General features: G+C 42.9%; 1 protein-coding gene across 3 annotated transcripts in view; it reads right to left on the minus strand.

Annotated features, from left to right (window-relative positions):
- LOC126428092 (aminopeptidase N-like) overlaps positions 1-12,915 on the minus strand; it is a 332,543-nt gene that overhangs the window by 34,177 nt on the left and 285,451 nt on the right. For all 3 annotated transcript variants that reach the window (XM_050089984.1, XM_050089983.1, XM_050089982.1), the window contains exon 14: positions 10,767-10,995. In XM_050089984.1, the coding sequence (XP_049945941.1) occupies positions 10,767-10,995 (229 nt within the window). The remainder of the gene's footprint in view (positions 1-10,766; positions 10,996-12,915) is intronic.

Below are 12,915 nucleotides of genomic sequence, written 5' to 3' on the forward strand. Positions count from 1 at the left end.
ACCAGGTGCAAGTCTTTCGATTTGACGCCACTTTGGCGACTTGCGCGTCAATGGGGATGAAATGATGATGATTAGGAAGCCGGGAATCAAATCCGAGCCCTTAGGATTGACATTCTGTCGCACTGACCACTCAGCTACCAGGGGCGGACATGAATAGTAATAACCAGTTGAAAATAAATTACCAGTCATAGGACAGTAGTAACTACAAGACTTCTCAATGTGGATATGATAAAAGTAAATATTACATTCAGTAAGAGCAGCCAGTTTTAAAATATTAACTATAGTACAAATGACAGTACATCTTTCAAAAGCGCACATATTCTTCAGAGCTGATGTTCCAAAAATTTAGCTATTTACTGGATCCTGCTTTCCTGAACTCTTTGAAGTAGAGTGCATCCGCAATCACAGTAGCAGCATGGAAGTATGCTGTCAGTTAATCCACTTTCACCGGCCAAGTAGATCAAATGTGCCGCATCAAGTGCACCCATAGGGAGAAATCCAGGGGAATGCAAAAGCCGTAGAGCAAAACCTTCATCATTTGTCCATTTCCTGGGAATGGCTCTGCTTAAATAATGTCTCTCATTTTTTCCATAGTGTGTAGTCACACCATCATGCTGGAACCATAAACTTTGAATAATGTGAAGCGAAATAATTTCTAGTGCTCCATACAAACTATCTGTGAGACATGTAATGACACAAGGGCAATCCCAAAATAAATACTGCCAAAGCACTGGGGACACAGGGAAACTACACTCCTGGAAATGGAAAAAAGAACACATTGACACCGGTGTGTTAGACCCACCATACTTGCTCCGGACACTGCGAGAGGGCTGTACAAGCAATGATCACACGCACGGCACAGCGGACACACCAGGAACCGCGGTGTTGGCCGTCGAATGGCGCTAGCTGCGCAGCATTTGTGCACCGCCGCCGTCAGTGTCAGCCAGTTTGCCGTGGCATACGGAGCTCCATCGCAGTCTTTAACACTGGTAGCATGCCACGACAGCGTGGACGTGAACCGTATGTGCAGTTGACGGACTTTGAGCGAGGGCGTATAGTGGGCATGCGGGAGGCCGGGTGGACGTACCGCCGAATTGCTCAACACGTGGGGCGTGAGGTCTCCACAGTACATCGATGTTGTCGTCAGTGGCCGGCGGAAGGTGCACGTGCCCGTCGACCTGGGACCGGACCGCAGTGACGCACGGATGCACGCCAAGACCGTAGGATCCTATGCAGTGCCGTAGGGGACCGCACCGCCACTTCCCAGCAAATTAGGGACACTGTTGCTCCTGGGGTATCGGCGAGGACCATTCGCAACCGTCTCCATGAAGCTGGGCTACGGTCCCGCACACCGTTAGGCCGTCTTCCGCTCACGCCCCAACATCGTGCAGCCCGCCTCCAGTGGTGTCGCGACAGGCGTGAATGGAGGGACGAATGGAGACGTGTCGTCTTCAGCGATGAGAGTCGCTTCTGCCTTGGTGCCAATGATGGTCGTATGCGTGTTTGGCGCCGTGCAGGTGAGCGCCACAAACAGGAGTGCATACGACCGAGGCACACAGGGCCAACACCGGGCATCATGGTGTCGGGAGCGATCTCCTACACTGGCCGTACTCCACTGGTGATCGTCGAGGGGACACTGAATAGTGAACGGTACATCCAAACCGTCATCGAACCCATCGTTCTACCATTCCTAGACCGGCAAGGGAACTTGCTGTTCCAACAGGACAATGCACGTCCGCATGTATCCCATGCCACCCAACGTGCTCTAGAAGGTGTAAGTCAACTACCCTGGCCAGCAAGATCTCCGGATCTGTCCCCCATTGAGCATGTTTGGGACTGGATGAAGCGTCGTCTCACGCGGTCTGCACGTCCAGCACGAACGCTGGCCCAACTGAGGCGCCAGGTGGAAATGGCATGGCAAGCCGTTCCACAGGACTACATCCAGCATCTCTACGATCGTCTCCATGGGAGAATAGCAGCCTGCATTGCTGCGAAAGGTGGATATACACTGTACTAGTGCCGACATTGTGCATGCTCTGTTGCCTGTGTCTATGTGCCTGTGGTTCTGTCAGTGTGATCATGTGATGTATCTGACCCCAGGAATGTGTCAATAAAGTTTCCCCTTCCTGGGACAATGAATTCACGGTGTTCTTATTTCAATTTCCAGGGGTGTATTTGTTTAGATGTTGGCCATGCTCCTGTGTCTGGTGCTTATTCCACTCTCAACTAAGCATGCAAGCACTTTACTTTGAAGCTCATTCTCAACTTCACAGCCATTCAAGATGTTGAACGCTCCACCAAGTGCAAAGTTTGCTATTACTCGATTTTTTAACTGGTTGAAATTCATCACCAACTGATAGAAGTGTACGGATGTCAAAAACTTTTGCACGAAGTGTAGAGAGTTTACCTCTGGATATACAGAAATCCATGACAAAGAAAGGAGCAGTATGCCATCAATTTCTGACAAGACAGTCCCAAAGGTTGAAGAAATCGTGCATAAAGATCAGATCATTCTGGATGCTCTCTGCAGTTTAGTGTCTGAGATTTCACAGTCACAGGATTTTAATGGAAGTTGCAATGTTGGAAGGTATGTGCAAAATGGGTACTACCAAGTATGCTGACGGAAGACCACAAACAGCGAGTTGATTCTTCCCGCAACTTTCTGCATAAGTATACAGGTGAAAAAATTCTTGGACTTGATTGTCACTTGAGATGAAATCTCAGTATTCCACTTTATATTTGAGACGAAACAACACTCATGCAAATGGCAGCATCCCTCTTCGAAAATCCAAACAAACAGCCTACCATTAAAGTCGTGGCAACTGTGTTTTGTAACCAGAAGTGTATGAACAATTGTTGATAAACTTTCTGCCAGATGAGAGAACTATAAACACTGGCAGTTACTATGAAACACTGGAAAAACTCAGAAGGGCAATTCAGAACTGGAGAAGAAGGATGCTGAACAAGGACGGAAGAATCCGCAACAATGCCCGCCCCATCATCACCCATCAAAACATCAGTGTCCTGCAAAACTTTGGTTGGAATACCAAACACTCACCATACAGACCAGGCTTGCACAAAGTGACTACCATCTGTTCCCTAAGTTGAAGAAACAAGGGTCTGGACAGTGGTTCCACTCCAACGACGAGGTTCAGCACTTTCTGTAGGACATGGTGGTGAGCTGGTATGCTGTGGGCATTGCAGAACTGCCACAGTGTCTACTAAAATGCATCAACCAAAATGGCAATTATGTAGAAAAATAAAGCATTCTTCAACATTTAACTGATGTAGATACTACAGAAAATAAAAGGTTGTTTGTATGCCTAATCATATAAGAGGCCTTACATTTGGGATTATCATCATACCTTACTAGTTGTAATTTACATATTAAACACAGCCAACAGATCTGTTTTACATGAGTGACAGGCTTCTAGCACTTTGGACTCACTTGTTTAGTTGGGCCCTCCTTTAAGTTTAATCAAATTTATTAAAACTTTCAAGGATTTTGCAAATACTGAAGCTCAAAAACTAGCAACGACCAGATATATTGCTTCCAGGAATATAATATAACAAATGGTTATGATTAAACATTCCCTATTTAACATGTTACAACACAGAAACAAATTACCATACCAGTATCCAACTTGGTGGCATTCATGTCCAGAGGTTGCGGTGCACGATTTCCATGCATCACGGAGCCACAGTCCAGTTCCAACTATGGCCAACATGTGCCACAATCAGTCATCATGATTCACAGTCTCACACACCTGACCAGTGGCAGTGCACTTGTTGACATGTAAACATGAGCTTGGAAAAAGGACGAGAGCATTATAGGTGAAGTTCAGTTATCAAAACAACAAAAATGCTGCAGCTGCACTTCGGGCTGAAAGGATTACAGACAAGTCCTCTTTCTCCACTTGCTGTGCGGTGCATGATGAAGTTCGAATCAACTAGAGAACTGGGGGTCGCTCCGGGAATAGGCCGACAACCAGTTGCGCCACGAGTGGTTGACGAAATCACTGTTGTTATAGCAGACAACGTTGTGCACAATTCCTGATCATCAGGCAATGCGAATACTGTGTCACGAGAATTGAACATCGCACTATCCACTACGTGGAAGGTGCTTTGAAGCATTCTTAAATCAGAAGTCTCGATGACTTTGATAAGTTCTTAGAGTACTATGACATTAAAAGGGAAACACTCACTCTTCGAAAGCTTTACAGTTGGGTGAAGGAGGATACAAACATTAATGCCACAGGGAAACCAAACCACTTCCTGGAAAATTTTGAAGGGTAAAGTGTTTCATTTTTAAAAAAATTCAAAAACAGACAAACATTTCTGGTTGAGAGGGAGGACACTGTAGCATGTCGTGCAAGATTTTTTAGAATTTGGAGAGAAAATGAGAAAGGTGTGACGAAACAGATCATGTTTACTGATGAAACATGGGTGCATACACACTATACTGTCAATAATGTTGGCAGCATAGTGATGTACTAGATGCATAGATGCACAGTCAGCCACATTCTGCCAACGGCCTTGTCAAAGAGGGCGGAGGAGCGGATAGAGATTCAGGGCACTCTCTTGTCCTAGGGGTGGGAAATTGCCCCTAAAAGCGGAAGAATCAGCAATGATCAACGACATGAGGATGCAGAAGGCAATGGAAACCACTGCATTAAAGACACGTAACATGTATCCACAGGACAATTCGCCTGTAATTGAAGAAGTGTCATGATGATCTCTCCATTGGCAAAAGATTCCGGAATAGTCCCCCATTCAGATCTCCGGGAGGGGACTGCCAAGGGGGAGGTTACCATGAGAAAAAGATTGAATAATCAACGAAAGGATAACATTCTACGAGTCGGGGCATGGAATGTCAGAAGCTTGAACGTGGTAGGGAAACTAGAAAATATGAAAAGGGAAATGCAAGATATAGTAGGGGTCAGTGAAGTGAAGTGGAAGGAAGACAAGGATTTCTGGTCAGATGAGTATCGGGTAATATCAACAGCAGCAGAAAATGGTATAATAGGTGTAGGATTCGTTATGAATAGGAAGGTAGGGCAGAGGGTGTGTTGCTGTGAACAGTTCAGTGACCAGGTTGTACTAATCAGAATCGGCAGCAGACCAACACCGACAACGATAGTTCAGGTATACATGCCGACGTCGCAAGCTGAAGATGAACAGATAGAGAAAGTGTATAAGGATATTGAAAGGGTAATGCAGTATGTAAAGGGGGACGAAAACCTAATAGTCATGGGCGACTGGAATACAGTTGTAGGGGAAGGAGTAGAAGAAAAGGTTACAGGACAATATGGGCTTGGGACAAGGAATGAAAGAGGAATGAAGGGAGATACGGGAAGATTTCAATTAGATTACATCACGGTCAGACAGAGATTCTGAAATCAGATACTGGATTGTAAGGCTTACCCAGGAGCAGATATAGACTCAGATCACAATATAGTAGTGATGAAGAGTAGGCTGAAGTTCGAGACATTAGTCAGGAAGAATCAATACGCAAAGAAGTGGGATACGGAAGTACTAAGGAATGACGAGATACATTTGAAGTTCTCTAACGCTACAGATACAGCAATAAGGAATAGCGCAGTAGGCAGTACAGTTGAAGAGGAATGGACATCTCTAAAAAGGGTCATCACAGAAGTTGGGAAGGAAAACATAGGTACAAAGAAGGTAGCTGCGAAGAAACCATGGGTAACAGAAGAAATACTTCAGTTGATTGATGAAAGGAGGAAGTACAAACATGTTCCGGGAAAATCAGGAATACAGAAATACAAGTCGCTGAGGAATGAAATAAATAGGAAGTGCAGGGAAGCTAAGACGAAATGGCTGCAGGAAAAATGTGAAGACATCGAAAAAGATATGATTGTCGGAAGGACCGACTCAGCATACAGGAAAGTCAAAACAACCTTCAGTGACATTAAAAGCAACGGTGGTAACATTAAGAGTGCAACGGGAATTCCACTGTTAAATGCAGAGGAGAGAGCAGATAGCCGGATAGAATACACTGAAAGCCTCTATGAGGGTGAAGATTTGTCTGATGTGATAGAAGAAGAAACAAGAGTCGATTTAGAAGAGATAGGGGATCCAGTATTAGAATCGGAATTTAAAAGAGCTTTGGAGGGCTTACGGTCAAATAAGGCAGAAGGGATAGATAACATTCCATCAGAATTTCTAAAATCATTGGGGGAAGTGGCAACAAAACGACTATTCACGTTGGTGTGTAGAATATATAAGTCTGGCGATATACCATCTGACTTTCGGAAAACATCATCCACACAATTCCGAAGACGCCAAGAGCTGACAAGTGCGAGAATTATTGCACAATCAGCTTAACAGCTCATGCATTGAAGCTGCTTACAAGAATAACATACAGAAGAATGGAAAAGAAAATTGAGAATGCGCTAGGTGACGATCAGTTTGGCTTTAGGAATAGTAAAGGGACGAGAGAGGCAATTCTGACGTTACGGCTAATAATGGAAGCAAGGCTAAAGAAAAAGCAAGACACTTTCACAGGATTTGTCGAAATGGAAAAAGTGTTCGACAATATAAAATGGTGCAAGCTGTTCGAAATTCTGAAAAAAGTAGGGATAAGCTATAGGGAGAGACGGGTCATATACAATATGTACAACAACCAAGAGAGAATAATAAAGAGTGGACGATCAAGAACGAAGTGCTCGTATTAAGAAGGGTGTAAGACAAGGCTGTAGCCTTTCGCCCCTACTCTTCAATCTGTACATCGAGGAAGCAATGATGGAAATTAAAGAAAGGTTCAGGAGTGGAATTAAAATACAAGGTGAAAGGATATCAATGATACGATTCACTGATGACATTGCTATCCTGAGTGAAAGTGAAGAAGAATTAAATGATCTGCTGAACGAAATGAACAGTCTAATGAGTACACAGTATGGTTTGAGAGTAAATTGGAGAAAGACGAAGGTAATGAGAAGTAGTAGAAATGAGAACAGCGAGAAACTTAACATCAGGATTGATGGTCACGAAGCCAATGAAGTTAAAGAATTCTGCTACCTAGGCAGTAAAATAACCAATGACGGACGGAGCAAGGAGGACATCAAAAGCAGACTCGCTATGGCAAAAAAGGCATTTCTGGCCAAGAGAAGTCTACTAATATCAAATACCGGCCTTTATTTGAGGAAGAAATTTCTGAGGATGTACGTCTGGAGTACAGCATTGTATGGTAGTGAAACATGGACTGTGGGAAAACCAGAACAGAAGAGAATCGAAGCATTTGAGATGTGGTGCTATAGACGAATGTTGAAAATTAGGTGGACTGATAAGGTAAGGAATGAGGAGGTTCTACACAGAATCGACGTCAAGCAAATAATTGAGGACGTAGGTTGCAAGTGCTACTCTGAGATGAAGAGGTTAGCACAGGAAAGGAATTCTTGGCGGGCCGCATCAAACCAGTCAGTAGACTGATGAAAAAAAAAAAAAAAAAAAAAAAAAAAAAATGCATGGAAAAATGAAAGTTCTGGACAAAGGATAATAGTGGCTCATGCGGCAAGAGAAATGTGGTTCACTGAGGGTGCAGACCTCATCTATGATTCGAGATCAACATTGGAAGATACCCACAATGAAATGAACAGTGAAAATCATATAAAATGGTTGCAAGAGCACCTAATACGAAATATTTAAGCTGGAAATACTGTGGTATTGGACAATGTTAACAAAAATAAAGTGCCTAACACATCTTGCCGTCCACCTTACAACTGTGATCTGAACCCCATCAAACTTATCTTGAATTTAATGAAACAGAAAGTTTCATCAAAAAATTTCAGCAGCAAACATGACTAGATGAAGGTGTGTGATGAAGTGAAAACTATTATGGATGAATACTGGCACAGTGACACTCTGATGGACAAAGCTATTCAGAGCATCATTATTCAACTTCAACCACACATGACAGTGAAATTTCATCACACGGTTCTGAGGATATATCAGACAAGGCAGATTCAGACTCGACAGACACCTGCTTTGGACACCAGCAACAGCTCTACCATGTCAGTTGATGGGGCAGTGTTGTGTGCAAATAGCTAGGTGTTCAGCCCTTCAATATGGATTAAAGGTTGTTGAAAACATTGTATTAACTTTTCTCACTAGGTCACATTTTTTGTTCCAAAGGGGAAAAAAAAAAAAAAAAATGTTACAGCACTTGACAAAATTTGAACCCACAACCTCTTGCATAACAAGCAGACCTGTTGCCCATAACACTACTTCAGCTGACAGTGCATGCTCTCTATTTCAATGATATAGATTATTGCATGGAATTCCAAAACTTCTTTTGCTTCCATCCGTAACTTGCAAATGAGGGCTCACTATAGTGAATTGTTGCAGGATGTGATACCTGAAAGCCTATACTACACCACCATATATATGGTTTCAAAAGTCAGTCCCCCATAGTGGGGACCTCTCATTGTCAGTTACTATATTGTACACCAAACTTTCTATTTCATTTTGATTTCTTATGCTTTCCTGTAGAATGATGTGTTAACAGTGAATGTATTTTTATCTGCTGCGCGCCCAACTCAAGTTATGAGATAAAAAAAAAAATAAAAATAAAAATTTAAAAAAAATAAAAAAAAACAGTTATTAGATTGTAACACAATAGGTACCCCCCCCCTCCCCCGTTTTCCTGTAGAAAAATATATTAAAAGCGAATATACCATTGTCTCCTAAATGCATGCACAACTGCATTGTTCGACCACAAGACAACAGTTTTATGTTATAATTGTTCACTTCGATTGTTTTTCTGCACAGGAAAATGAGATCAGGTTGTATATCTGCTGCACATGTACCAAGTACAGTTCACGAAATATGTTACATTTTGATTGAGCACTGTTATACTGCTCATGTATCATCCGAAACAATCAATAGAAGCACACGTCGATGGTACACAGCACACCCAACTAAAACGGCAAATGTGAACTGAATGGGTGCTATGGCACTGGATGCAGTAGGCCTTCAAATTCTGTTTACAAATGTTCAATGTGGCTACCTTTTGTAACATGAAAAATGTCCCGTCTGTAATCAATTTCCTGTCAAATCCTATGAAGCAAGTCTGTAAGCATGGTGGCCACTGTTTGTGTTATCCACTGCTGCAGCTCATCAACATTACCCAGCAGCAGAGGAATAAACACACTGTAATTAATGTAACTCCATACACGGAAGCCTGTTGGGGTTAAATAAGGTGACCGTGATGGCCAGGATATTGTTCCACCACATCTAATCCCAAGCCGGCACATTCCTACGGAGATATACAACAACTTCCGATGATGATGTGGTGGCGCATCATCTTGCTGGAAAATAAATTCTGTACCCATATCATGTTGTAATTGAGGTGTTAGATAATGTTCAAGCATGCCCATGTACAATATGCCAGTTACAGTGGACTCGACAAAAAAGAGAATACCATAAATCTTGTTACAGCTTAGAGCAAAATAACCTTTACCTTAGGCAAGTCCAGTGCATTATTGATTATTTGATGAGGTTTCTGCTTGTCTCATATCTGAACATTATGCTGATTCACTTTACTGTAGGTATGGAAGGTGGCTTCATCAGTAAACACAATTTTATTGATGAAATCATCTTCAATCTGTATTTTGTTAAACATTCTACACAAAACTCAACTCGTTTTTCTTCGCCCCTTTCTCTTAAAGTTTACAACAGCTTAAACTGTCTGCATGTAGTGTGCCTCAAATGAAAGAGTGTTAATTTTTTTTAAATGACTGTGCATCATGTAAATGAGGTGGGACTCAAGTTCCAGCCCAGTATTCACCTAGTCAGATGTGGAAAACTGCCAAAAATCTCGATTTGTACTGGCAACCTGTTGTGTACATAGTTCCACGTAGTCAGTGCGTACACAACTTTCCCATTAGAGTGCGCCCCGCTAAGCACAACAGCGCAGGCACAACAGCGCAGGCGCAGCGCTCGTCCATCTCCGCACTATGAGATGGCGCTGCCTTAAGAGACGGACCAAATTCTGCTTCCGCCGATCCCCGTATTAATATGTAACGCAGCCAATGAGATAGCTGCTAACGTAGAACCTTTTCTCCTCGTGGATCGCACTCGCACAGTGATACCTGAACGCGTGAGGTATTATAACGAGTGTACAGACCTCCAATTAGCCAGTCTGCATTTGTCTACACCAGTCCGTACCAGTCTGCATTAGTCTGTACCAGTCTATAGCCAAGTTTCAGTCTGCACCTAATAAGATTACCATATTCCTGTACATAGCCATGAAGATAAATGTATAGACACTTGTCAAGCATCAGAGATATGAGAGAATAAGATTAACGTACCAAGACCGAAGGAACTTCAGATTGCCAATTTAGGTCACCGTCAATCTGCTACTCTAAGCGTGCAAGTGGCATTTCTATCGTCTGACCTAACGGCAGAAGATAAACACGCCACGATAAGACCACGAGACATATTGCTGACACTCGCCTACTTCGTTAGAGCGACAAGTCAAATAATCTGATGGTGTGTGTACCGAAGGTCTTACAGTATGCACACCATACTACCATACCAGCTCTCATCATTAACCTACTGGTCATTTATATGGGGCAAGAGCACCTCCCCATTCCACAAGCTGTGTCCATTAGTATTTTTATAGTGAATATTTCTTTTTGTTCAAAATTTTACATAACAAAGGCCCACAGCATGTTTTATATGCTTGAAACAAGTGTGTGAAACTCCAAAATGATCCATGAGACATGTGTCTGCCGTCACTTCACCTGTCTGTTGGAGATTCAGCAGGAGCCACTTGGCCGTCCCCGGGGCTCCTGGAGGGAGAACTCCGAGAATGTTGGTCGACCGCTTGCCTTCCTCCACACCCAGCCAGATGCGAGGCTTCGTAGACACGTTTCCTGACCTAACATCATCCTGTGTGGCAAAGCTTACTGGTATGTACCAGGCTTGCAAAGAAGAGTTTGTCACAGGACGGCCATCTGTGGTGAACCTGGTCTGTACAAAAAGAATAATTAATTACAATCATTTTAACCATATTTTCTCTACATATTACTAAACCAATGATGAGGCTCTCGATGTAGTCACAAATTAAATTTTTGTAAATGAAGTGATTAAATTATCTTCAATAATGATAGGAAAACGTAATTATTTCAGGTCAATGATTACAGCATATCATGCCAGTCAAAGATATGAAATAAATTCTGTGGAGAGAAAGTGAAAGACATCAGCTTAAATGGAGAATTCTAATAATGCGTGCCACATTAGCAAGAGGAGGTGATTCTGTTCTGTGACCTACTCCAAGTGTTTTGATGAGTTACAACTCACATATCTCTTGTGTAATGTTTAAACCACCATAATTGTCCCACTTTCTTTCACAATATGGCAAATTTATCTTTATTTAACTTTGCAAGCAGGTGTCTTTCCTGTCGCCACACTTTTCAGTTAACCTAAGGGAGTGAAGTCACCGATGCCACCTGTATGTGAATCAATGAAACTTGTGTTCTGTGTGTTACCATATTTTAAGTGTTTGTGTATCATGTTTTCTAAAGGCAAAGATTGGATACCACCTGAGTACTTATTGAAAGTGTGGAAATCTGTCCAAAGCCTACACACAGACTGGGCAGTATCATTAATATTCAATCACTCTGACTCAACTCGATGACTTCCAGATAGTGTGCTGCGGAGTGAGCTATAAAGGCAGGTCTGCTTATAACTTGCATCAAAGATGGGGAGGCAAGGATTTGGTGAGGGGGGACATGACAGTGTAACCACAGCAATAAATACAGGGTAAACATTAATAAAACTGACAAACTGCAGGGGTCGATTCCTGAGTGCAAATGGAGAGGGGGGTGGGGGGGGGAGGTACTATGAACATGGGTTCAGAAATGCATTGTTACCACGGTAGATGGCACACTGACAAATGAAAGTTCCTCTGACCACATGCTGTGTGTTGCTTGTATGTTGCAGGCCATGTGATTGACGCAGCATACTGTAACGGGCAAAATGGTCCGTATTCGTGTTGGGAACAAGCCAAGATTGTATTTGTGTATGGTCAAGTTGATGGAAATGGTTGATAGGCAGCCAGCTGCAACAAAACAAGTACCCTCACACACACTAATCCCATCTCACATCATTTCAGCCCTTTTAGGTTGTTTGTATGATTATGGGTCCTTTCAGACAAACAAACATGCAAGGAGGCGGTGAACTGTGCGTGTGTCAGATTTGGAGGACCATTCTACAGGATATTTAGACAAACCTTCGTACAAGCTCCAGGCAAGTGGCCTGCCAAACTGGTACAAGTCAAGGTATGATTGTGTGTGTCATGTGTGCACTGCATCCCATGGATGCCGCTTTGAACATCTGTTGTGACGTGGTTGTGATGCAGCTCTGTACTGCGTTCCAGGACGATTTTTTATTGTTGCATGCACACCGTCCATTTCAGGACATATGTTCATTGGCCTTTTTTCCTCCAGTTCCAATAAGGAACCTGTCCCTGCAGTTTATCAGTTTTGTTAATCCTCACTCTGTATAATGGCAAGAAGTGTGTACAAATGTGATTTGAAACCACTGACACAGAATGTAAGAGACAATCAAGAAATTTCTGTTCAAAGGCTGTACTGTCCAGAATTACACTACTGGCCAGTAAAATTGCTACACCAAGAAGAAATGCAGATGACAAACGGGTGTTCATTGGACAAATATATTATACTAGAACTGACATGTGATTACATTTTCATGCAATTTGGGTGAATAGATCCTGAGAAATCAGCACCCAGAACAACCACCTATGGCCATTATAACAGCCTTGACATGCCTGGGCATTGAGTCAAACAGAGCCTGGATGGCGTGTACGGGTACAGCTGCCCATGCAGCTTCAACACGATACCACAGTTCATCGAGATTAGTGACTGCCAC

This window comes from Schistocerca serialis, chromosome 12 (assembly GCF_023864345.2).
Source record: "Schistocerca serialis cubense isolate TAMUIC-IGC-003099 chromosome 12, iqSchSeri2.2, whole genome shotgun sequence".
NCBI classification, from domain to species: Eukaryota; Metazoa; Arthropoda; class Insecta; order Orthoptera; family Acrididae; genus Schistocerca; species Schistocerca serialis.